The following is a 26,816-nucleotide window of genomic DNA, read 5'->3' as shown; positions in this document are numbered from 1 at the left end:
AGAAACAAAGAGAGGAATATGGTAACGCGCACCTACATTTCCAAGGCCATTCCTTCTGAACACATAAATATGTAATGGGTGTGGGAACCTAGTGATAAAGACGTGAGTAAAATGCCCCCCTCCGTACCGCAATGAGGAAACAGGGGAAAATTTTAAAAGGGAAATATCCGTACTTCATGCTCCCAATCCCTGAAATGGCTCGTTAAAGCGAAACACTCAAAGGAAATATCTCCCTCCCAGCAGGATTTGTTTCCCCTTACTTTTTTTTTTTTTTTTTTTAGCCGCCCCCGAGGCATGTGGGATCCTAGTTCCCGGATCAGAGATCGAACCCGCTCCTCTTGCAGTGGAAGTGCGGAGTTCTAACCACTGGACCGCCAGGGAAGCCCCTATTTCCTCTTACTTTTTTTTTTTTTTTTTTGCGGTACGCGGGCCTCTCACTGCTGTGGCCTCTCCCGTTGCGGAGCGCAGGCTCAGCGGCCAGGGCTCACGGGCCCAGCCGCTCCGCGGCATGTGGGATCCTCCCAGACCGGGGCACGAACCCGTGTCCCCTGCATCGGCAGGCGGACTCTCAACCACTGCGCCACCAGGGAAGCCCTCCTCTTACTTTTGATGACATTAACCAAAGTGACATTAAAAGTCACATTTGTAAAACCGACCCCAATCTTGAGTCCTGGTGAATTGGGAAAATAATACAATTGCGTAGAAACCGCCTGTTTTTTGTTTGTGGTGCTAGGACTGTTCCTGGCTCGAAGTAGACGCTCAGTAGTTGTGGAGTTAATAATGCACTGGATAAATTCTGTTCAAGCTGTATGACTATTTTCTTTCATTTTAGGTGCTTGAGGAACGGAAGAGAAATGCTGGCAATTCAATGTTAACACAAGCCCGAGGTCTCTGTCCAATTGAACTCTAAGAGGTTGAGTTCCCGCCTGCGTTTGCCCGGTAGCCGCATCCCACAACAAGGGCGAACAACGGAATTGAGTTTTCTCCTGTCCCCAAACTTTACTCTGAGGAAAGCGGATTAAGGACGGAGTTCACTGACACTGCGTTTTGAGAAAGACGGAAAGGAAAAAGAAGCCCTTCAGTAAACAACAAAGCTCTCCTTTACAAATGCTGGTTTCCCAAGGTGGAAAATCCATAAGCTGATTTCCGTGCCCTCAATTTTCCCTCTCCCCACTGCCACCAAATCAGAAGTAAATCGGAGCCCTGAAGTCCTCTAGGCGCGCCTCTAAATGACCTCTCGGAGGAGCGGTATGGGTGATGTCATAGCAGCGCGACGACAGGAAGTAAGCTCCCGGGCTGCGGTACTGTGCGGAGTCCAGAGCTCCTGAGTCTGACAGCACCGCGATCTCCTCTCCCATCTTCTTCTCGCCGCCATGGATAATGCCTGCGAGTCGCCCACGGAAAAAGGTGGAGAGACAGGCGAGTCAGATGAGACGGCCGCTGCTCCTGGGGGCCCGGGGCTTACTGACACGGACGGAATCCCGGAGGAAACTGACGGAGACGCAGATGGGGAATTGAAAGAAGCCTCGGCTGAAGAAGGCGAGGTAGGGAGAGATGTGTTGATGAGGCCGGAGGAGTTGTGTCACTGGCTGCTTGACAGGCTTCTTGGTTGGTCCCTCCCAAGCTAAGATAGTCGAACTCACCATGACCCTTTAGATCTGCCATCGCGGGGTTGGGGGGAGAGAGGAGACAAAACCTTCAGAGCCGGTTCAGTTCCAGAGACCCAAGCACTGGCTCAATATTTTTAATCCCTGCCCTTAGGCGTTAAAGCTACTTCTAAGGGAATTTCAAATTGCCTGTTGGTTTTCCTGGTGAGGAAATTGAGGTCAATGCCAATCAACACTGAAACTTAGGGCAAAAGCTAGAACCCAGGATTCCTAGTACTACTTTCACCCCAATATGGTTTCTTAGATATTGCTTAAGTGTAACTTTGTCATTATAGGCTGCAGTGTCGTTAAAGGGAGACTTTGAGGTAGTTACTAATTTAGTCACGTTCTTATCCTCTTCGGACATTTAACTGCTACCAGTGACCTGGGTGCTGATGTCCAAGGGTCTCTATGGCACCAAACCTATCAATTGTGCCATCCCAAGAGTTCAGCAATGTTGCTCCGCTGAGCATCAGTCAGGATACTAGAATCTCAGCGTTCTCTAGGTTCCATTTCTGAAGGTAGAATCTTGGGGTCTTAGAGCTATAATTCCTGTTTGAATATAAGTGTGAGAGCATGGGTGAAGACATTGAATTAAATGGAAACAGACTTTCAGAGCATAAAGTTGTATCAAATTATATAAAGTTAAGAACTTTTAGAAAAAGAAAAATGTGACAAAACTACTTTAAGAAGGAACTTTTAAAACAGATCTCAAGGCCAGAAAGGATTTAAGTAATAATTAGCTTAGTCCAGTAAAAAGCTCACTACATACAGAAATTTGCACCTAGAAGATTAAAAAAAATTTTGATGCTTGTGAAACACTTTTTTTTTTTTTTTTTTAGCGGTACGCGGGCCTCTCACTGTTGTGGCCTCTCCCGTTGCAGAGCACAGGCTCCAGACGTGCAGGCTCAGCGGCCATGACTGACGGGCCCAGCCGCTCCACGGCATGTGGGATCTTCGCGGACCGGGGCATGAACCCGTGTTCTTTGCATCGGCAGGTGGACTTGCAACCACTGCGCCACCAGGGAAGCCCATGTGAAACAGTTTTTTTAAATTGATCACACAAAGAAAAGCATAAATTCTTAAAAGTAGAAATCATAACAGATCATATCCTGTTAGTACAGTGCAATAGAACCTGAAATTAACAACAAAAAGTTTCTCCCACTCCCACTCCCTCCAAAAAACTAACACCTGGACATTTTAAACTAGTTTCTAAATAGCCTTTGGATTAAAGAAATTAACAGAGAACGCCACATCAAATCCAATGGGATTTGACCAAAACTTTATTTAAAGAAAAATTCATAACCTTACATATTTTTACTAACAAACAAGAGATATTGAAAATAAGCACCCAGCTCAAGAAACCAGAAAAAGAACAAAATAAACCAGAAGAATGTAGGAGCAAGGAATTAATCAGGATGAAAGTAGATGTTAATGAATTAGTGCTTAAAAACATAAACAATAAAATTAAGACCTGGTTATTTGAAATGTAAATGTACAACATTATGAAATAAGAAAGGGCTATAGGCACTGATACAGAGATCTTTAAGCTTTAAGAAAATTTGATGTTCAAGTTTAGAACAAGTAATTTTGAAACTTCAAGAAAAATGGCTCATTTTTAAGGATAATGTAAATCACCAAAACTGAAGCACAAAGAAGTTAGAAAATTTGTATATATCAGTAACTAGAGAAGAAGTTGAAAAGGTTGTTAAAGATTTACTGCCTTCGCTCTCAACTTACTTCTCATATTCCTGTATGAGTTTAAATGTGAGTTTCTCTTTAAGGAAGCAGAAGTTAAATCTCATTAATGAGGTTTTTTGTATCCTTAGATTCTATATTGCTGGAGGGGATGAAGTTTGGATTTTTTTGTTGTCATTATTAAACAGATATTAAACATCTAGTATGAGTAAAACAATGGGTAAAAAACAATGAGTAAAAAAATATTTATGTGAGGAGAGATAAATAAGAGACAAACCTATCTTCAAAAAGTTGCCAGTCTAAGGGCTTCCCTGGTGGTGCAGTGGTTAAGAATCCGCCTGCCAATACAGGGGACACGGGTTCGAGCCCTGGCCCAGGAAGATCCCACATGCTGCGGAGGAACTAAGCCCATGTGCCACAGCTACTGAGCCTGCGCTCTAGAGCCCACGAGCCACAACTACTAAGCCCGCGTGCCTAGAGCCCGTGCTCCGCAACAAGAGAAGCCACCACAATGAGAAGCCCATGCACCACAACAAGGAGTAGCCCCCAATTGCTGCAACGAGAGAAAGAACGTGCACAGCAACAAAGACCCAATGCAGCCAAAAATAAATTAATTAAAAGAACTAAAGAATAACTAAAGTTATCAGTCTAGTAATGGGAAGTAAATATTTGCATGATACAGTGGTATTGAAAGATAGGAAGAAAAGAGCCCTACATGTGGGAGAAGCTCACTTAAAATCCCAAATTCAGAAAAACACTGCTTTGATGAGAAGGTGCCTCCTTTTTAATATTCTTTCCACATAGAATCATCATCAGTAAAGAGATCTATAGATTTAGATGAAGAAGAGCTGGCTGGGTAGAGAGGACTTTTATGACATCCCCTCTAAAAAATAAGGTCAGAAGAAGGCGATCAGGGGGAGAGTGGTTTTCATGATCCTTGGCACTACATTGCCCTTGTAAACAGATAACTGGAACTAGGATCATAGCTAACCTGGAAAACTGGACTATTTAGTAGGTTTTCTTTCCACAGCAGGGCTAAAAACTCCTTTAGGAGAGACAGGGTAGCTTATATTTGATGGTACAGCCAATGCCTGGAACCAAAAAACTACAGAAATAAGTAGATTTGTTGTGTTGTAATGAGAAATGATGTCTTCTTACCTTACCCAAGTCTGGGAAGTAGGTCAAATATATAAAGGGTTTCTTTTGTCTTCTTAGCTCAAGAGTCAGGATATCTCAGATTTAACAGCAGTTGAAAGGGAAGACTCATCATTACTTACTCCTGCAGCCAAAAAACTGAAAATAGATACCAAAGAAAAGAAAGAGAAGAAGCAGAAAGTGGATGAAGATGAGATTCAAAAGATGCAGTAAGTCACTTTTCTGATCTTTCCCCTTTCAAGGCTCCAACCTAATCACACAAAGTTAATACATTTTTCTTGTCCTTAAATTTTTTTTCTTTTTTAAACTCAAAAGAAAATAAAGCAATTAATATTGTATTATGTTATGGTATAGAAAATATAAGTAAAAAGAAAAATATCACCATAACACCAAAATGAACACTGTTAATATTTTGATGTATATTCACCAAGATATTTTCTTTATATATATATATAGATTAAATTAAAACTTTCAGGGCTTCCCTGGTGGCGCAGTGGTTGAGAGTCCGCCTGCCGATGCAGGGGACACGGGTTCATGCCCCACCAGGAAGATGCCACGTGCTGCGGAGCGGCTGGGCCCGTGAGCCATGGCCGCTGAGCCTGCGTGTCCGGAGCCTGTGCTCCGCAACGGGAGAGGCCACAACAGTGAGAGGCCCACGTACCGAAAAAAAAAATTTTTTTCAAAGATGTTAAAGACTGTTTGTAACCTGTTTTCCACATTATATATGGTAAATGTTTTCCATGTCAATAATTATACATCTAGGTCATAATTTTCTTCAAAATGGAAATAGCTTCATTATGTTTTCTGATTGTAAAAATGGTATGGGTTCATTGCAAATAATTCAGAAAATACAGAAAAATAGAAAAAATAATTACTTATAATTCCACCACCCAGAATTTACCCAGAGTATATATTTGGCTATATACCTTTTCAGATATATTCTTTAATGTTTGATATATCAGTATTTAGCTAAATATTTTCATGTCAGTAAATATGCCCATAAATCATCTTTTTTTCCCTTAATTAATTAATTTATTTATTTATGGCTGTGTTGGGTCTTCGTTTCTATGTGAGGGCTTTCTCTAGTTGTGGCAAGCAGGGGCCACTCTTCATCGCGGTGCGCGGGTCTCTCACTATCGCGGCCTCTCTTGTTGCGGAGCACAGGCTCCAGACACGCAGGCTCAGTAATTGTGGCTCACGGGCCCAGTTGCTCCGCGGCATGTGGGATCTTCACAGATCAGGGCTCGAACCCATGTCCCCTGCATTGGCAGGCAGATTCTCAACCACTGCGCCACCAGGGAAGCCCCTAAATCATCATTTTTAATGGCCGCATTGTATTCCATTATGTGGATGAACTATGATGTAACCTATTTCTGTAGTTGTTCTGGGTTTTTTTTTTCCTCTTTTGACAACGTTATGATCAACATCTTTGAGCACATCTTTGCATACTTGTCCATTTACTTCCTAAAATAAACTCCTAGAACGTAATTGGTAGTTTAAACAGTATGAACGTTTTCAAAGGATTTTCATTTGTATTTCCAGATTCTCCAAAAAGGTTGTTCCACCTCACAGTCTACCAGCATGTATGAGTTTGTGTCCTCCCATCCTCACTAATACCATGCTTTTTAACACTTCTTTATCTGTTTTATGAAAAATGTTAATCTTGCTTTTAGTTCATCATTTTAATTTCTTTAGTTAATACTGAAGCTTAATTTTTTCCCTCTCTATATATTGGCCATTGGTATATTTTGTAAATTTCCTATTCACTTCCTTTGCTCATTTTCTAAAATTGGTATGGCCATCTTTTAATTTATTTGAAAATTTAACTATATATTAAGATTATTAACCCTTTTCCATATATTTTATAAAATTTCCCCTTAATCTGTTAATGTTGGAAACTACTGGTTTGAATATAAATTTACATATTAAATTTTTATCTTTAATGTGAAGTGTAGTGAGGTAGCCTTATGGGGAGAGAGAGCCTAATGCTGAAAACATAACCTGTGTAGTGTGATTCAATGACCCAACATTGTTGTTTTTGTTCTTAGTGAAGTAAGAAAGGAACTTGCATTTCACTTATTGTCAAGTTCCGTAAGAGTAGAAATGCTTTCTCTTCATTCCTCATAAACACTAAGCCTAATACTATTGATCCCTTGAAAAATTTATTTTTTAAATATCTGAGACTTGCTTTTATTGACATAATAATATATATCTTAAGTATTCATTCTTATAAGTGAACTTAATGACCTGAATCTTTGTCTAGAATCCTGGTTTCTTCTTTTTCTGAGGAGCAGCTGAACCGTTATGAAATGTATCGCCGGTCAGCTTTCCCTAAGGCAGCCATTAAAAGGGTAAGGATGGACTACCACACTCATTTCCATGAGCTATGAGAACTGAATGAGACTCAAGAGCTGTATCCATTGGCATTTTAAGTGAGGTGTTAGGCAAGTTGGTGGAACATTTAGGCAGGAAAATAAAAATAGCATGCCCCTCAATAATCTGACCAGGTGTAATTTTGTATTCTAGGGATAGGGTCTCAACAAATAGAATAGGCCATTATACACCTGAATCCTTTTGTTTTACTGGTGTCAATTTCAAATCCAGCCTTTAGTGAACTCTTTCAGTGCAGAGCTCTTATGGGTACTATGTTCCAAAGCCGGTCCTTGACTACCTTAATCACAGTCTTTTGTCCTTCTTTCAAGCTGATCCAGTCCATCACTGGTACCTCTGTGTCTCAGAATGTTGTTATTGCTATGTCTGGTATTTCCAAAGTTTTCGTCGGGGAGGTGGTAGAAGAAGGTGAGTGGTGTTGGTCTAAATACTGGATTGAGCCTGTGGTGGTCTTATTTCCAAGAATATCTATAGTGAGGGACTTATTAAGGCACCAGTGGTGGTTTCCATTTACACTAGAAAGGGAGCCTTGCATTCAGGAGAGCATGAACATTATTCCTTGAAAGTTTCAATACTGGAAGGCCTGGAAACACCTAGGAAATCTGCCCTCCTGATTCCTGTCCTCAGCCCAGGGTGACAGAAGCAGACTTTGTATTTTCCTCCAATGGATTTTGCTCATTTCTGCTGCCAAAAGTAAAGATACAAAAAAAAGCAGTCACTGGGGCTGACCAGTGTGGTATGGTGAGTAGTTGTCCCTGATGTTATGAACCCTGGGAACTGCCCCCTGTCCATCAAGTAAAGAACCTGGCTGCTGCCCATTGCTAATTTCTAGCTGGTGAAATACCTATTCTTTTAAGGAGAAGATATGTTTTAAACTGTTGCCTATGATAAAACCTGACGTGGGATATACTAAAGCTAACATGATACATTTTATAGCATTCTCTTAAGGGAAAATGTCTTGGTTTATTTCTTTAGCAAGCTTAAGAAGAGTTAATGAGAATTACAGGACTCAAAAGGATTGTAATACATAAGCTCTTGTGTGATAATGAAACTCTCTCCTTGCCCTCTGTTTAGCACTGGATGTGTGTGAGAAGTGGGGAGAAATGCCACCGCTACAACCCAAACATATGAGGGAGGCTGTTCGGAGGCTGAAGTCGAAGGGGCAAATTCCCAACTCGAAGCACAAAAAAATCATCTTCTTCTAAACCACAGTCTAGAAGGGCCTGGTACTGAAGGAAGAAGTACTCATTCCAGACTTCCTATTGCATGAGACTCTCTGCACTGGTGCTTTAGTATCTCAGTCCTCGAAGGATTCCATGATGCTTTAATCTCTTCCTCAAAACTCTGATATTCATTATACCTTGAAGGCATGCAGCCTGTTTCATACTTGCCTTGACTAAATATTGGGACCTCTGAGGGCATTCTGAGGCATTTAACTATTTATTACTGGCTAGTTGGGAGAAGAAAGGTTGATGAGCCTTAAGCATCTTCTGGACAGGAATGCTGCTTTCAGGAAGAAAACCCTTCCAAGACGGTTTGACGGTTTCACATTGAAGCCTGAAGTTGCAATGACTTAGGATGTTTCTTACATTTGGTTTTAAGTAAATGAAACAATCAGAAACTTTTGACTTGTGATACTCTACCGTGAAGGACACGGTGACAGCAGGAGCAGTGGAGTAGTCTGTCCCTGTAAACATTTTGGTGAGTGATCATTAAACTGTTTTCCAACTTGCCATGTGTGCGTTCGTTTTCTGTCTAGCAGGTTGGAATGGCGGGGAGAAGTTCATCGTTCTTTTTGGTGTCAGAGTAAAACTGGTCTTGGCTTTTTTGTGAAAATTTGAGCCCTCCCCATTTCCTACCAGAACAATTAAAATTTTATCTCATAAGAGTACTTAAAAACAATGTAAAACCTCATATGTTTCAATTGCTATAAACAGATATACCAGAACCAATACTGTTTAATAAGTTTAATTTGCTTTTTTCAAGTGGTTCACAGAACCAGTACACTCAAGCTTTGATTAGATACTGCAACATTAATATTTCCCAATACTGACCAATATTCCAGTTCATTGGATACATTCTCATTGTTTTCCTCACATAGAGGGGAATGGAGTGACCTTTTATTGAGTGATTAGCAGTAATAAGGCTACTGTAATATAATTGGCAATCCCCAATAATTCTTTCCTCTCAATCATTTGGTGTCATAAGGAGAGGGGTTTTGAAGCTGTTCTCTTTTGAAGCTTTCCTGAGCATGTCTTAGTAAAGATTCCAATTCTGTTTAGCACCCTGAGTGGGGGAAACAGCTTGGACACACAAAGTTGGGCAAATCTGGATTTTAGTATCTTACATTAAAACTCATGGCTTTAAACATATAGCTAGCCAACGGAGAAGACACTTCGGTAGTGTATTCCACAAAGAAATGCTGTAAGACTCGGGCTAAATCTTGACCAAAAACTAATATATTGAACGGAGAAACAAAAACAGATCTCTCAGCTCTCAGAGGGAGCTTTTTAAGTGGTTATAAGAACTATACCTATTGCAATTTGAGATACTGGATAAGGCTGAAATTTACAAATAATAAGGAAGTTCACGTCCCAAGTCTAGCCACTTAGCAAAGCCTCACAGTTTAAGGTTATCTGAGAGTGTTTCCCCTTGTATCTGTTGTAAGAGAGGGAGAAAATAATCCCCATTCAACAACAGCTACTATCCGTACCTACCCAGAGGTGAATGGGAATATTCCTATTCTAGCAGAAGGTGGGGGAAGATCCTGGGGAAGGCCATAGTCCCTGAAAGGATAGGACATCACACCAGAATCTCTTGAAACACAGTAATTACTATGGTAAATCACAAGGCAATGACACAGCTCTTGCAGTTCTCAAATAACCATCCTACTAGCTTGTGTAGCAATGTTGTTTCCATAGTTTTGTGATATTACTATAACTGTTTTTGGAAGTTTAGGCAAGTATTAAATAGGGGAGAGAAAAAAAAAAAACCTTAAAGGTTTGGAATGGAAACTTCCCATATCACTATATTCAAACTACCTCTTCTTTCCACTACCCCCTGAACTAGCCTATGGGGAAACTGATGTAAATGGGTTAAATGGAAGCATTTAAGTTATGGGGTATGTGAGGGGTGGCTTATCCCTTGTATATTCCATAGACAGGAACCATTCCTTTCAGAACCATGAAAAAGGGTACGTAAAGGTTGAGGCCTGTGACAAAATGAGGGTCAGATTAAATACACAGCAAAAAGCAGCCATCACGAGAATAGAACCTACTCCTGTCCTAAGTCTAATAAACTAGGTTAATTATTCCAGTGAGTTGAAAACAGAGTTTGAGATTGATAACCATCCCTGCAGCTCAGCTAAGAGAGATTTAAACCAGTCCATATGCACTAAAGCACATCTCTAGTATATCCGTGTAAACAGGAACTCTAGACAGTCAGATGATACATAGGTGTAAATGCTTCACAGCTGAAATGGTGATGTGCGGTGGCTGAAGTCTTTTGAGGGATAGCAGTGCTATCACTCCAGACATTTTCTTGAGGTATTGTTATTTCTTGTTCAGAGTCTTAGAGCTCCAAGGCAGAAATTGTAAGCAGTCCAAAGGAGCTGATACTACTATGTTTTCCTTCTGTCTTTTTCCTTTACATTTATCCTGAGGACTACCAACAAGGTCACATTTCTTCATTATGAAAGTCGTTCTTCCCCCAATGAATAGGAGTATGAAGTTATACAAGATGATTTTTACTAAAATTCCATGGGACATTGACCCCAACCACATTTCCTGAGGCAGGAACTTCAAGACACAATGCCCAAAGCTGTCACATAAGGAAATTCATATTCTAGGGCTCCATTTGTCACATGGACGAGAGTGCCAGAGAGCCCAGAAACCTGACTGAGCTCTGCTCATTAAAGGGGTGAGCCTCAGTGCTTGCCAGATGTTTCTATTGCCTCCCACTAAGCACAAGCTTAAAGTGAGGGTGTACCAAGCAATTCTTTGCATGGAGGGACACAGTGGGTAGAAGAGGAGGGGAAGGGAAGAGAATCAGAATGTGATTTTATACCAATTCAGGTGAACCTAAGGTTGAATACTTCTATTTTCTGGCTACTGGCTCTCCCTCCTCCCCCTTTAAACACATTAGAAATGACGTACTTGAGAGGAGCAGTGATTCTTTTTGTTCATCATTCTGCCTTTGAAAGGGGCACTTAAGGGGGAGTCTGTGGAGGGATGCAGTTACCCTTTCCGTTGTATATCACCAGATAGCCCTAGTTTTCCATAATTCCTCTTGGAAAACCATCATGCAAGGATTCCTCTTAAACCTTCTGTACCCATACAGTTTCTGCCAGCACCACTTCTTGAACAATGACCTCTAGAAGTTTCTGATTTGCTACGAGAAGTGCTTTCTTTTACCTAAGGCTAATAGGTACAGCCCTAGAGCTAGTATTTTGGGACCTGAAGAACATGTCCCTGCTCTTGACTGAATATCTGACCTAACACTACCCTCAGCTTTCATCTTTCCAGAACTGGAGCCAACATTTTAAAGATGTGTGGAAGTACCTCCACCACCTGATAATTTTTGCTGTTCTCTGGACCTTTCCTCTCTTCACCATATACTTTGTAAATAAGGTCACCAGAAGTGCACAGATAATTTAAGACATTACCATGGCCTTGCATGAGGTGCTGTTTTCTGTGTTGGCTGTGTTTTGTGTTGTGCCCTTCCTGATGATGCAGTCGGGCTTTTGGCCACAGCAGCACACTGACCCCTCCTCCCTCTCAGCAATGCTTAGGTTTCTTTCCTGAGTTCTAACAGAGCTCACTGCCTCGCTGGTTGCTGATTCTCCCATAAGTGTATTACTTCACACTTACCTACACAGAACCTCACCTGTCACTTTCCTGAGTATTCACAGCCCAGTTTGTGAATCTTCTGCAATTTCACTTTTTTTTTTTTCAGTTTCTTCTGATTTATCTTTCACTGCCTGGAAGCAGTGACATTTGATTGCACTGTAATATCCTACTTTCAGGTTATTTATAAAATTCTTAAATAAGGTTAAACCAAGCATCAACCCATAGGGAAATTACCCTGTTAACATTCTCTCTAGAAAGGTGTTCATTTTTAAGTCTCTACGTTGTTTCCTAAGCATGAGATAACATTCCCATAATCTCATAGTAATTGTTGTTCTTAAGATTGCCTTAGTGACGAACCACAACAAAAAGTCTGTAAAAGTCTGAGCAAATTAGATATTGTTCCTTCTTGAACACGTATTTCTTTTTATCCTCAAAAAACTAGAATATACAAGTCAGGCATGATTTCCCATAAAGGAAACCATTTTATCTTTCCTTCAGTAGGTCATGTGTGATTAAGACTTTAGTGACATTACTAAATCACTATTTTGCCATCTTGCCAATTCAAGGTGAGTTAGCTGATGAACTTCTGTCCAACACAGCTTGAAGTATATCACAGAGCAGTATGGATGAAGATAGAGTGTTGGTAAAGAATTCGGTAGTAAAGAAAGAGGGGGAAATAGCTCTTTCATCAGGCAGGGGCAAAACCTAGCTAGGTTGAAGGGTTTTGTTTTGCTTTGTCTTTTACTTAAGTCAAACTAACATGATTTTAAAAAGCCACAGTGATAGAGGGGGGTGAGAGGAAACAGGCTGAGATGTTAATGTTCAGTTTAAAACACATTTTCAGCTCCCAAACCACCAGGTGCTAACGAGAGTGCTGGTAGAAAGTCATAATGCTGGGAAAGCAGATGTGCCAGGGACCCCAGGGAGACAGGAAATAACCTGTGAGGTGCAGCTGTGGAAGAGAGACAGGACACAGCCAGCAACAGCGGCGCAGAACCAAGCTGCCCTACCGATCCTCACCATGTCATGCCTTCAACCTAGCTCAGGGTGAACAGTTTTTTCTTAACTTTCAAACAAATTGCATTATAGAAGGGAAGGATGATACAAGTGAGCTGCTACTGTTGTTTACTTCCTACCACAGCATCACAGCAATGAAAGCATCACAGAAAGAAGGCTTAGCCCTGAAACATCTGACTGTAATATAAGCCAAGAGGACATGAGCTTGGTTTCCTTTCCAAACAAGGCAGACTCCATGTCTCATGTATTCTTGTGCCTCCCCAGGCTCCCGCCTTGCTGGCTATTTCCTGTTCTACTCTACTACCGTGGCCGAAGCTCAAGCCAAGGACTTCTCAGGTCCACTACAGGAAGCTCTGGAACATAGAATCTTTGACGGCTCTGTGGGTGACCAACTGAGGAGATGGGTACTCTGCCTTGTTCACACAGGTGGAGCAAGCAAATGTCTCTGCTATGAAACCAGACGGTGAAATGACCCTACAGTGTTGAGGAGATTCCACCTAGTGTGCAGAGGGCCAAAAGGCTTTATACAGGAAAGACGTGATGCCTGAGCCACGCACAAAGCTGCCCCCAACTTCCTGGAACGTGGTAATACTTTGCCCTGTCTTCCATCCAAGTCAGAACTGCTAGTAGAAAGGACACCACGAGTAGTGAGTTGAGCATCCTTAGCTGACTTGTCCAACACTGGATGGCGCCTGTCGCAGGTGGTGCGATTGCTGGTGATCTCCTCCTCTCTCCTTGGCACAGATGGCTGAGCCACTGCTGTCAGAGCTCAAAGAGGGGGTTATATTTCCTAATCTCCTGAAGAAGTTTCTCTTTATCCTGGTTGGCATGAGCCAATGCTTGTTTAGTTTCTATAAGTTCCTTTTGTAGGGTAGGCAGTTCTTGTACCTGAGGAACAATTAGTAATTCACAGTGAATGAATAAGGTAACACACCTTGCAGAAACATCCAGTAAGGGAACAAGGAGTAAGAATTCAAGCAGAACAACCCACAAGTTTGGTCAATGATCAAGAGAACCCAACTAGATATTTGCTAAGAGCCTAAACCCCTCTTCAGAGTTCATCAGGTGCAGGGACAGCAACAGGTGGAAGATGTCATCAGCAACTATTCACCTCCAGCTCCTGACTTACGTCCTCTGTTCAGCACTTCTAGAAGTTGCTGCTAGGTGACAGGAGCCCAGACCACCCAGCTGTACCCAGCACAAGCAACCTTTTCAGCCCTCTGGGTTTTACCAGCTTCTGTGATTACAGCCCCTAAGGGTTTATGGGAAAGGTACTGTTCAGTTATATCCTCACCTGTGGACCAAAAGCCTCCCCTGTGGGCACCGGAAACATCTGTTCTTTTGGGGGCTGCCTCTTCTCACTTTTAAGTACTTCGGCTGATGATCTGTCCTGAGCAGCAGCTGGAAAAAAGTAAAGGTTCTAAATGACAAGCTGCCAGCAACGTTCAGACTATTCCTAGTTGTCACCCATTCCTTTAAAGGAGCAAAAAGGCAGAGAAGCCGGGAGGCTGACAAGCCCAACTCACCGCCTATGTGGAACACACCATCGTCACTCCGCTTCAGCACAACGTGCTCCAGGGCTAGAGTGATGGGGATGGGGCCTGGAGAGGTCGGATAGATGGGGGGGATATCGTCCTATAGGAAAGAGAGAAACCACATGATGCCCCCAACCAGCTCAGAGCAGCTTAGGTAACAAGCCATGCTTCTACCACTGAGCTGGAAGCACTTTTATGTCAAATGTATGTTTATCCATACATTCTTGCGAGATGTGAGAGGCATAATTGAGTCTCTCCCACTCTAGAGGTGGTGAGACTGAGGACCTGATAACCTAATGGGCTTGCACAGTCATGCTGCATGCCAAGGGTCAGGGCTAGAGACAAGATCCCCTCACTTGAACCCAGGACTCTTTGCCAGCAACGCATTTTTATATACTACTGTAACACTGACAAAGAACGCTAATATGCATTTCCTCACTTGATCCTCACCACATTTTACAGGGAAAGGAGAAGAAGTTAACAGCTGTCACTGCTAGAATCCCTTGCCTGACAAAGTGTAGGGTAAAACCCCAAAGTTCCTCTCACCTTTAGAGTGATCCTGGAGTTCAGGAGCTCAATCTTCATGGGAACTACCAGAGGGATCTCCTCATCCTCCAAGAAGGGCCCCAGGCCACTGAGCACCGAAGTGAGCAGCTCAAGGTCACAGCCCTGAAGCAATAAACGTAGGAAGCCATTCTGTGTGGCCAGAGGGGAATGAACAGCTGCACCAGGCCCCACCTCAAAGCGAAGGCCTACAGCTGGCCTGATGTGGCCAGTCTTCAAAGTTGAGGCTTCCTGAAAGCTTGTGCCTTTGAGAAGAAAGACAGAAGGAAAACATATTAATTAATTACTAGTCAGTGATTGCTCTAAGCACTTTATATATATTTAATATTCCTAACAACCCTGGGCCAGAAGTATTATTATCATTCCCATTTTAGAGATGAAAGAACTACGGCACAGAGAGTAACTTGCCCGAAGTAACACAACTTGTAAGTAGCAAGGATACGATTTGCACGCAGGCAGCCTGACTGCAAAGACTGTGGGTTGGCTACTTTGCTCTAACGCCTCTCATGACAGAAGGGATGTTAAGGACCAATAAAAAGCTGGTCTTGCTATGAATCAGAGGCACTGGGCTGATGGCCAAGGTAAAGCTCTTAAAACAGAGGACCCTTGGGAATTCCCTGGTGGTCCAGTGGTTAGGACTCGGTGCTTTCACTGCTATGGCCCAGGTTCAATCCTAAGGGAACTAAGATCCCGCAAGCCACACAGCACAGCCAAAAACAAACAAACAAGCAAACAAACAAACAGAGGACCCTGAACTCTGCTAAATTTGATCATCTCTTCCTTTCTCCAGGTCTTGGTCTTCTCACCTCTCTCTGAGGAAGCCAAGTGGGATCTATGCTAATTTACTCAAAACTGCATAAAGAATAATCTCAGGTGTAGCCAAGGCTATGAAACAACTTACATACCTATATAAATGCAAATTGGTACAACCATTCTGGAAAACAAATTGGCATTATCTACTAAGGTTAAAGCTATACCTACCCTAATGACCTAACAATTATTTCCTCAGGAATATAAACCTGGAGAAACTCTCCAACATACATATCAGGAGACACGTACAAGGATGGGCATGTCAAGACAAACTTATTTGAAATAGCAAAAAAACTGGGAACAACCCAAATGTCTGTTCAGAATAGACTGAAGAAGTAACTAGAGTAATGGGTACAAGAGATATTTTGGGGGTGATGGTGATGGTTGTAGAACCCTGTAAGCTTACTAATATTTATCAAATTGTATACTTACAAGGAGTGAATTTCATAGTATGCACAAGCAGTTTTTAAAAAAGCAAAAAGTGGTATATTTCTACAATAGAATATTATATAGTAGTAAAAATGAATAAATTATAGCTAACTCAACAACCTAGAAGAATCTGAAGAATATCATGGTACTTGAAGGAAGCAAATCACAAAAGAATACAAACTATGATTCCATTTAGAAAAACCTGAAAAACTGCAAAGCTAAATAATACATTGATACAAACACATGCAGAAGAATTGTAAAGCAAGAGAATGAGAAATAAAAAATTCAGGACAGTGATTCCCTATGATAGGTGAGAGGCAAGAGGAAGGTTCTGGAGAGGGACTCCTGGGGTCTTCAAAGTTAATGGTACTGTTCTATTTACTAAACTAGGTAGTGGGTACATGGGTTCATTGTACTGTTGTTATTTTATACCTTATATATATTTTACAAGTATTCTTTAGTATCTACTCAATATTTTTAAAAAACTTTTTAAACAAAGCATGTAGCTTAAGCCCAGATTTTTCCTGTCATCTTTTATAGTATAAATGATAATTCATATCAAAGGACTGAATCAGAAGTTCCCTGATCAGATATAGCTTGATGTTGGCAGCCTCACAAAGAAGTGGACACAGTCCTCATGTATAAGCATAAGTAGCACCTGGGAGTTGAGGGCGGAGACTAGCCTACTGAGTACAAAACCCCAGAAAGAGCTCTGGGAGGCTCCTTGCAAGAAGGAGGCTTCATTAGACTTCTTCCTCCCACCGATGGCTGCTGGAGAGAAGCGCCAAGGGCTTGGCACTAAGGTAGCTGCCCTTGGAGCACAGTGACAGGAGCAAGTTAAGCTATGGATGCCCCAGAAAAATCCCACCAGCTCTCCTGCAATCCCACCATCCTCACCTGGGCACTGTCCATGCAGGAACCGCCAGAGCCCCACGGTGCCTAGCTGCTGGAGGGTCAGCTCCTCTGCTTGCAGGGCCACAGTCAGGTCCTCACCATGTACCTCAATCCCCAAAGACACCTCATTCACCTTCAGGACCAGAACTGAGACCTGTAAAAGGAGACTCCCTTAGCTGAGTCCCAAGCTTCCAGCTTACAGCCTACCCTCTGCAGAGAAGAAAGTAGAACAGCTGACCAGGTGAAGATGGAGGTCTTCCCCACTGGGTGAGGCTGAACTGTTGGCCTCCGGTGACCCCTGGCCATAACTATCCGCAACAGGGCTCCCTTGAACACCGGCACTGTCTAAGACATTGGGAAGAGATCCTGGTGGAAGAGATTCTGGACCAGACTCTGCATAAGAAAGGTAACAAAAGAATTTGAGAGTCAAAAAATTCTATTCAAATCCAATCTCTAAAAACAGTGACAACTGCAAAAACAAAACATTTATGACACTCATGAGACAACTGGAAATTTGAAGACTAACTAGATATTTAATGAATTTAGGGAATTATTGTTAATTTTTAAAAGGACAATGGTATTTGGTCACCTTAAAAAAACGTCTGGGGCTTCCCTGGTGGCGCAGTGGTTGAGAATCTGCCTGCCAATGCAGCAGACACGGGTTCGTGTCCTGGTCTGGGAGGGTCCCACATGCCGTGGAGCAACTGGGCCCATGAGCCACAACTACTGAGCCTGCGCGTCTGGAGCTTGTGCTCCTCAACAAGAGAGGCCGCAACAGTGAGAGGCCTGCGCACCGCGATGAAGAGTGGCCCCCGCTCGCCGCAACCAGAGAAAGCCCACGCGCAGAAATGAAGACCCAACACAGCCAAAAAATAAATAAATAAAATTAAAAAAAAAAAAGTCTGTAAATGGAAGCAACCTAAGTGTCTATGGACGGATAAATGGTTAAACAAAATGTGGTATAAACATACAACAAATAATGGTCTTAAAAAGGAAGGAAATTCTGATACATGCTACATACAACGTAAATGAACCTTAAGGACATTTTATGTGAAATGAAACAAGCCAGTCACGTATGGTTCCATTTATGTGAGGTACCCAGACGGTCAAATTCATAGAGACAGAGAGTAGAATGGTGATTGCCAGGGGCTGGTGGAAGACGGAATGAGGAGTTATTGTTTAATGGGTATAGAGTTTTGCAAGATGAAAGAGTTCTGGAGATGGATAGTGGTGATGGTTGTGCAATGATTCGAAGGTAATTAATGCTACTAAATTATAGTTTAAAATAGTTAAGATGGTAAATTTTATGTTATGTGTATTTTACCATAATTTTTAAAATTTTTTAATATTTAAAAAATTTGTATTTTCTAGAGATGCATAATGAAAATATTTATGGATAAAATGATATGTTTGGGATTTGCTCCAAAATAATATGGGAGGAAGGGAAGTGGGCAGAAGAATATATAAAACAAGAATGGCCATGAGTTCTTAATATCTGAAGCTAGGTAATGGGTATATGAAGGTTCGCTATTTGATTCTGTCTATTTTTAAATATTTGGATTTTCCCGTAAGAAATTAATAATAATAACAAAACAAACATGGATATATACCATCCAGCTTAAGAAACAGTACATTCTCTTTTTATTTTCATTTAGATACTCTTAAGGGGTGATTTTAAAAGTTTTCATTTCAATAAGCTGAAAGAAATAGTGTTAACTCCTAGTGGTGATTAATCTAATGCCTAAAGGTTACTTGTTTTATCATAGACAGAAAGCTCCTAGTTATTTTCCAACAATAAAATACATAGTTTAGGCAAAAAGCAGACAACAAACACACACACCATTGATACAGCCACAGAATTAGTCTTACCGCCACAGCTACATGGCTGTAAGACTAGCACTCTCTTCTTTGAGTGTTGTTCTGTGATAAAGGTCAAGTACTAATCAATAACCTAGAAGATGTGGGGATAAAGTCAGAGCCACAAATCCACTAAAATTTCTCTCTTCTTTTGGTTTTCTGATTAAGAAAATGTCTACTTTATCAAATCTCAGCTCCTTTTGCATCCTGCTGGTCTGAATACAGGCATCAGAAAGAACACTCTTGGGGCTCTACAACTCTGCCCGGCTCTGCTTCCACCTACCAGACTCCAAGAGCATCACAAAGTTCTCACTGCCATCACTGTCCACTGAAATCCGGTCTTCAGGGCCACTGTTATCCAATGAGACACCATCAAATGACTGCTGAGATACTGTCCTCTTCATGGAGAAAAATCGGAGTCGGGCAGCACCTCCACCTACTGGGGCTGCCACCCCCTCATCTATCTTGGCCATGGGCTCCCTGTTTAAAAAACAAAAACAAAATCCACAAATGTGGCTTAGGAGGTATGTTGTTCCATTCCCTTGCAATACCCATCCTTTTCAGCCCAGACCGTTATTGTATACATAAACTTTGATGTCAACTATTACCCGCTACAAGACCACTTTTCAACTGCTGGCCTTTCTGAATCCTCATATTCCAGCATTTCAAACTGCATAGGCAGTTCTCCCATATCAAATGTCAAGGTTATTCAGGGTCATCCCATGTACAGAAGAGACCAACTACCTACAGCCCTGGTGCTTATGAATGGTACCTGAAACCCATGTTCATTCCTCAAGTACTTACTGAATAACCTCTGCATACAAGGCACCATGCAAGGCACCGGGCAGTGGTGGGGAGTGATGAATAAGACATCCCCTGTCCTCAAAGAATGTACATTCTATCAGGAGAGGGGAGACTTATACACAAATAACCTTATATGGTAGTAAGTCACACACACCGTAAGAGGGACAGGGATACAAGCCAAAGGCTAGGCAATACCAAAGAGGGGAAAGGATGAAGAGAACGGCCCTGTGGAAAGAGATTATGTTTGAGGTGGTCCTTGAAGGACTGTGAAAGAGATGACAAAGAGGGCCTTCCATAGGGAAGAAACAGCATGAGCAAAGGCATGGAGCCAGAAAACGAAATGTACCTTTGGAGACTAGTAAAGAGCTCAACTCAGCTGGAGCATAAGTTTTGTCGGGGGAGAGCAATAGAAGATAAAGTTAGAAAGGTTTCTTTAAAGAAATCTTTAAAGACCTTATGTGCCCACGCTCTGATTTTATTTATAGGTGAAGAAACTGACTCAGTCCCAGTTAAAGGTAGAATTAAGAAGAACCCAAGTCTCCTAACTTCTTGCTAAGTGCTTTTTTCACTTTACCACATGAGTGGCAGCCCGATTATAGAAAACCCTGGACAAAAGATAATGCATGAAAGTGCTCTGAAAACTGTGAAGTGCAGGAGGCATACAGGAAATCTCTGTATAGTCTACTCAATATTGCTATGAAGCTAAAACTGCTCTAGAAAATAGTCTATTTTAAAAAACTGTAAAGTGCCATATGGATATATCATAATAACTGATTATGCCACACTAAGAAGTTCAAACTCAATTCAGGGAGAATAAAGAAAAAGCCAGAAGGCTTTAGAAACGGGAAATAACAAGATCATACCTGTGGTTTAAGAAGTTTGACCTGGGACTTCCCTGGTGGCGCAGTGGTCCAGAATCCGCCTGCAAATGCAGGGGACATGGGTTCGAGCCCTGATCTGGGAAGATCCCACATGCCGCAGAGCAACTAAGCTTGTGTCCCACAACTACTGAGCCTGAGCTCTAGAGCCCGCGAACCACAACTACTGAGCCCGCGTGCCACAACTACTGAAGCCCGCACGCCTAGAGCCCGAGCTCTGCAACAAGAGAAGCCACCGTAATGAGAAGCCCACGCACCACAAGGAAAAGTAGCCCCCGCTCACCGCAACTAGAGAAAGCCCGCGCGGAGCAACAAAGACCCAATGCAGCCAAAAATAAATAAACAAATTAATTAATTAATTAATTAATTAAAAAAGAAGTTTGACCTGCCTTTTCCAAATATACTAGAGAGGGAAAGATATCCAATGAGGAAATCAACTAATAGTTCACTAAAATAGTCCACATGTGGGAGCAGACAGGAGAAACAGATGTGAGACTCCCTAGAGCTGTGCTCCCAGCGTCATCCTCATAGGAACATTACCATCTAAAGGGGAACTCATTAGAAATGCAGCTTCTCAGGCTCCATCTCAGACCTACTGGACGAGGAACTCTGGGGACAGGGCTCAGCACTCTGTGTTTTAACAAGCCTTCAGATGATTCTGAAGCATGCTTAAGTTTAAAAGTATGGTCAGAACCCGACAAATGCCTGGAAGAAGCAGAGCTTGAATGAGCAAAGGAATGATGCCACCAAAAAAAGAAAGAAAAAGAGAACTGGCCGGGGGAGGGAGGGATAAGGAATTTATCCTTTTATATATATGAGGCTCAAGGCACCCCTGGGAGATCAATGTGGAGCTATGGGCAGTAGGTAGTTTTAAAGCAAGAGCAGGGGAGGGGAGGGAAGTCAGGACTGAAAATAAGGACTCTCGCAGACGTGAGGAGATGGACAAAATAACCTAGAGCGAAAGTACAGCTGATCCTTGAACAACACGGGTTTGAACTGCACAGGTCCATTTATATGCAAATTTTTTTCAAGAGTAAATACTATAGTACTGCACAATCCACGGATGGTTGAATCTGTGGATGCGTTGGAACCATTTATATGCAGGAACCTCTTATAGGTAAGGCCAACTATAGGTTACATGCAGATTTTCAACTGCACAGAGATTCAGTGCTCCTAATCACCACATTGATCAAGGGTCAAATGTATTCAAAAATGTGGAGTGATATAAACCTTCTGAAAGTTTGGTAAATACATCAAGAACCTTAAAATGTTTGTAGTGTTTGACCCAATAATTCCACTTCTGGGTTTTATTCTAAAGATTTAGATATGCATAAAGAGTAATGTTCACAAAAATAGGGACGTTTAACACAGCCTTGGTTTTACCTGAGAAAAAATTGGAAACAGACTAAATGATGCCCCCCAGAGAGTGGACTGGATGAATAAGTTATGATACACCCATCTGCAAGAATATAATAGAGCAATTAAAAATTGTATGTTCAAATACCTCATGAATGGGAAACTATTCACAATAAATCATAAAGTGAATAAAACTGGAAATTTTCTATATTATATAGAAATAATATAAATACACAAATATTATAAAATAATATTTGTGTATTTTATATGAGTAGGCACATATAAGCATTCGCATGGATACACAAATATGTGTAGAAAAACTGGAAGCAAACAGATGCAAATGTAAACAATGGCTATCTCTGGACAATGTCATTACAAGTGACTGTTAACATTTTCTTCTTTATTCTTTTATTTTTCCCCATTGTCAACGAAATGAACACAAATCATTTTTATAATTTAAAAAATAAAAATTATGACAAATGTGATCAGAATATGGACAGCCTAGTGCTGTGGAACAGTTCCATTTACAGGATAAAAGGAAGAAGAGAGCAGCCAAGGGAAAAGAAAAGACTCCTTCCGAGAAGTGCGAGGAACTGGGTGGGTTACAAGTGCCCAGAATGAACTGACCAGCAAGGCTGACTGCACAGAGGAGTCCTGGAAAAAGATGACTGAGAAAAGGCCACTGGCCTGGGCAGTTAGGAAGTCAGTGTTGGTGTTTCAAAAAGAGTTTGTATCACACACCTTTCTTTTCTCCTTTTAACCTCTCCTCTTTTCTCATCTCCCTTACTCTTCTCTAATTAGAAAAGGCAGCACATCAGGTGATTGGGAGTCCAGGCTTTCAATCCCCACCCCACCACTCACAAGCTGTGTGATCCTGAGCAAGTTTCTTACCTCTATGAGCCTCAGTTTTCTCATCTGTAAAATGTGGAGTGATATTAGGACCTGCCTTATAGGGTTCTTACAATAATTCAATGCATTAATATTGTAATATTTAGGACAAGACCTGACACATAGAAAGTACTCAATAGATGTTGCCTAGTATTATTACATAATTAATCCTTTAAGCTCTCCTCCTCTTTCCTCCTAGGCTATCTAGGCCTAGCAGGTGCTAGTATACCCGCAGGCATTGCTTTGAGACACACTTAAGAAAATCCACTTAGACAAAAGTTCTAAAGCCACTGATCTTCAAACCATGGTCCCCAAACCACTAAGTGTCCCAGCGAAGATTTCCCACAGTTTTCATTATCTTTCCTAAAACCACAGGCACCCATGGAAAAATCTATACCTTCCCACTCTTCCGACTGTGCATTTCTGTGTTTTCTGCTTACTCCCCACTGTAGCCCCGGCGTCTAACACAGAGCCTGGCACACAGTAAGGGCTCAAAAAATACTTGTTGAACGGATGAGTGAAATTCTTCCTTCTCTATTACTCTGACAAATATTGATAAGGTGTACCAGAAAGAGCAAGTCCAAAGCCCCAGCTTTTCTAGTTATAAGATACAGGATCCATGGGCTCATCCTCTCTGAAGCTTCCATTTCCTCAGTTATAAACTGGGGATACAAACATCTGCAGCGACCTCCCCGAGCTGCTGTGGGGATTACATCAAACAGAATACTATATGAGAGCCCACTGAAAAGAATAAAATATCATACAGATGCCAGGTATTATTATTCTGATACAGCATAGATGTATCAATAACAGTGAATCAGTGAAAGAGGAGATAGCTTGATGCTAAGAAGCAATAAATGTTGACTTGAAAACTGCCCAAGACCAGGCTAAGATACATGGAGGCATGAGAAAATCCATGGGGTTTTGTTATTTTATTGCAATTTCTGGTTCTTCTCCTATCACAGAATTAGGTGTAGTCCTGAAAGTAAAGTCCCTCTGACTGTATGCCTATATCCTCTAAGTAGCCTGAAAGTTCTTCCGCTGCTCTACAGGCAGCTCTGAAAACTAAAGCCTTTGCCACATTAACTAGGCCATTCCATACACACTCCTGGACCACGCGGTGCTTCCCAATCTACAAGTGCACATGGCAGGAGGCCTGAGCCCAATGGCCAGAGCTAGGAGGGAGAGAGGAGGTGAATGAAGGAGGCAGAGAACCACTCACTTGGCTGGGGGCAGAGACAGCATCTTGTGCATGGTGGAGGTCATTCGGTCTCTGCCCAGACTGAAGGCATCCTTAGTCAGGGACATAGCTTCCTTGGTGAGGTCCATGGTGGCATGTAGAGCCTCCTTTGTGGCATCCTTGGTCATGTGAATAGCACTTGATAATTCTCCCTCAATGTTCTTCAAGGGGATGAGCTCGCCCTGTCCATTCACAGCAGTATCCTTGCCCCCTGGGGGCTTCAACTCAGCTGGTGAGCTAGGTGCCTGGGCGCTGCTCAGTCTCTTGGCCTGTAAGGAATCAACTGCCTCATGGCCCTTCCCTGCCTCCTGCTGTGCAAGAGAATCTGAGTCCTGCACTTCTCCATTGCTATGGAGAGGCAGTGGCCTATCCTGGGATGCATCCAGATTTTCAACGTCACTGTCCTCCAGAACCTTCCTGGGGCTTGCTGGGCCCTGTTCTGAGGAGGCATCAGACTTCAGCTCCCTATCCTCTGAAGGAGACAGCTCTGAATCTACAAGGCTTGTAGTATCTGAACCCTCAGAGTCAGCTTCGACAGCCCCAGGGACAGGATGCATGAGCAGAGCCACCTCAGCACTGGGGAAGAGGACGCCAATGCAAGCTGTCTGGTCCTGTAGAGGAGACCCAGTCATGGCCTCGGTATCCTTAGTAAGCTGCTCCTGAAGACCCTGGAGCACCTCCTTCAGGCGGAGGAGAGCCAAGTACTGGTAGTGGTCAAGCCTCACTCGGACATGCTTAGGCGAGTGTACGAGCACATGCACATCTGCCGCGTCCTCCAGCTCTGTCAGAGGCCCTTTGTTATCCACACTACTGCTGCCTTCTTTCAGAATTTCCATGACTTCTGTAAGGCCTGATAGGCTTTTCAAATCATGCTCAGTCTTTGACCTCTGATGGGACACACTGTCAGGGGCATGGGCCTCAGAATGGACAGGACTGCCAAAGCTGGCGGATGCTTTCAGCCTCCCTTCTGTGGCCATAAGGAGCTTTCGTGCCTGGGCTTGCTGCCAGCGGAGGGGTAGGCAGGCCCAAATCGACAAGGGGAAGGGGGCCACAAAATTCAAGGAATGGCCTTTGAAATTCTCTGTTCCCTCAAAGTCCAAGGAGATCTGGGTGAAGTGGATGGACCAGAGATCCTGGGAAGCCTTAAGCCTCTGGGGAGGGAGGGCACTAGATTGAGGGAGTCGGGAATCCACTTGGAAGGCATGATGCAAAAACAGCATGTGCAGAAGGCTAAAGCCGCCTGGCACCTTGGGAAACTGAACATAATTGGAATGAAAGAACTCAGCAGCAGCAAAACCCCGGAAGAGACTCTGGAGGTCTGGACAGCTACAATGTGGGGCGTGACGTGTATTGGTGGCAGTCACGCCTGATGCAGAGAAGACAAGGGCCTGGGGACGGTGCAACCCAGCCCGCTCTCTCTTCTCCAGCGGGAAGCTCACCTTCAGAAAGAAAATGAAACCCAATTCAGAATGGCCAGCTGAGCAACTCTGCAACCCACCGTTAATACACACATGAAAGACCGTTTGGGCTGTAAAACTGCTTTCCTTACTTCTATCAAATGGACAGAGCAGAACCTTGGATTATAGCCATGGTAGAAGTGCAGCTGTGGCTGCCAACAGGGAACAAAAAGCCCACTCTCTACCCTACCTTCAACCAGAAGGCATCCAGTCGGATGTCCAGGTGTTCATCTTTCTGGCTTGAATCTTCCAGCTTATAGATAGCTTTGAACTGCTCCAAGCTGCGGTATAAATCCAGGCAGAAGAGGTTTCCCCAGAGCAAGCTGACAGGATCCACAGTAAATGTCAGACCATTTAACTGAATGTAAAGATTGGGACAGGGAACTGGAAAGCAGAGAAAAAAAGAAACCATGAATGAAGTAGCAGCTCGACTCTCACTTATCAGCTAATATTCATTTTATTATCAAAGGTATGTATTTACACAGGGAAGAGTTTTCAACAAAGGTGTGCTAAACTAACTCAAACACTTAAAACTCCAAATGACAAACAGAATATAAGCAGAGAGCCCCCGAGGCTGACAAATGCGAAGAGCAAGAGCAAGACAGTAAGGACTGACCAGAGCAGATGCTTACCTGGCAGCTCCTGATTATCGGGGAAGTAATACTCTGTGAACTCAATATGAATGGCAGAGACCTGAGTGGGGAGGTTGTGAAGTTTCCGACTGCAGGAAAGGAGTGTCGATGGCTTCTTACTTGGCTGTCCAGCTGTAGAAACCTATGCAATCACGAGTTGCTGTTAGCATCTATATAGCACCCAGAATAGAATGTCCTCAATTTCCTCTGAGATAGGAGGATAAAGCCTCTACAACTCTTCCAAAGTCCGTCACAGGGAGCACAGTGCTCTTCACGCAGATTCCAGGCATTCTCACACCCGACTAACACTATCTACGAGTTCGTTTTTTCAGTGAAAGGTTTGTAGTGGGGTATTCAGAGGAAAGTGGGGAATCCCAAGTCCTGATCTCAGCAGTCACACTCAGAAAGAAACAGACCAAAGTGTCAAATCCACCTGGAAGGGAGGGAAACAGCCTCCGAATTCTACAACCTTGATCACATTTGTTGCGTTCCAAATGAACTGCTCCACCCCTTTCCAGCCCTGTTTCCCTGTGTCGTGGGCTCCTTACCTGGTGGACGTCCAAGTCATCCACCCGTATTACCAAGCAGCTAGAGCGTAGGCGATTCCATGCTGGAGGCCGAAAGACAGCCTGTTGGCTCTGAGAGGGGCTTCTTTCAAGGGGGCTCTTTCGAGGACTGGAGAGAGAATCTAAATAAAAATAAGAAGGTGGGAAAAAGA

The 26,816-nt window shown here is 42.7% G+C and overlaps 2 protein-coding genes across 4 annotated transcripts in view; one reads left to right on the top strand and one right to left on the bottom strand.

The window, feature by feature from the left end:
- Positions 1-1,255: 1,255 nt before the first annotated feature.
- On the top strand, positions 1,256-8,621 carry TAF11 (TATA-box binding protein associated factor 11). Of its 2 annotated transcripts, XM_082638252.1 has the most exons (5): positions 1,257-1,544; positions 4,560-4,708; positions 6,763-6,850; positions 7,202-7,298; positions 7,965-8,621. In XM_082638252.1, the coding sequence occupies exons 1-5, from the start codon at positions 1,374-1,376 to the stop codon at positions 8,093-8,095; spliced, it is 636 nt and encodes a 211-aa protein (XP_082494378.1). In that variant the 5' UTR covers positions 1,257-1,373; the 3' UTR covers positions 8,096-8,621. The 2 variants fall into 2 exon arrangements, with proteins under 2 accessions (XP_082494379.1, XP_082494378.1); XM_082638253.1 differs by lacking the exon at positions 7,202-7,298 and having other exon boundaries at positions 1,256-1,544.
- Positions 8,622-11,569: 2,948 nt separating this feature from the next.
- The window catches only part of BLTP3A (bridge-like lipid transfer protein family member 3A), a 54,090-nt gene continuing 38,843 nt past the window's right edge, over positions 11,570-26,816 (bottom strand). For both annotated transcript variants that reach the window (XM_082637467.1, XM_082637468.1), the window contains exons 11-21: positions 26,647-26,786; positions 26,099-26,240; positions 25,657-25,850; positions 23,992-25,448; positions 19,127-19,323; positions 17,225-17,379; positions 16,990-17,140; positions 14,836-15,098; positions 14,281-14,389; positions 14,049-14,155; positions 11,570-13,642 (exon numbers count right to left, since the gene is read on the bottom strand). In XM_082637467.1, the coding sequence (XP_082493593.1) occupies positions 13,517-13,642; positions 14,049-14,155; positions 14,281-14,389; positions 14,836-15,098; positions 16,990-17,140; positions 17,225-17,379; positions 19,127-19,323; positions 23,992-25,448; positions 25,657-25,850; positions 26,099-26,240; positions 26,647-26,786 (3,041 nt within the window). In that variant the 3' untranslated portion in view covers positions 11,570-13,516. The remainder of the gene's footprint in view (positions 13,643-14,048; positions 14,156-14,280; positions 14,390-14,835; positions 15,099-16,989; positions 17,141-17,224; positions 17,380-19,126; positions 19,324-23,991; positions 25,449-25,656; positions 25,851-26,098; positions 26,241-26,646; positions 26,787-26,816) is intronic.

Source organism: Mesoplodon mirus (genome assembly GCF_964341445.2).
Source record: "Mesoplodon mirus genome assembly, chromosome: 12".
Classification (NCBI taxonomy): Eukaryota; Metazoa; Chordata; class Mammalia; order Artiodactyla; family Ziphiidae; genus Mesoplodon; species Mesoplodon mirus.
The sequence above is the reverse complement of the archived record's forward strand: the minus strand, read 5'-3'. Positions and strand labels throughout refer to the sequence as shown.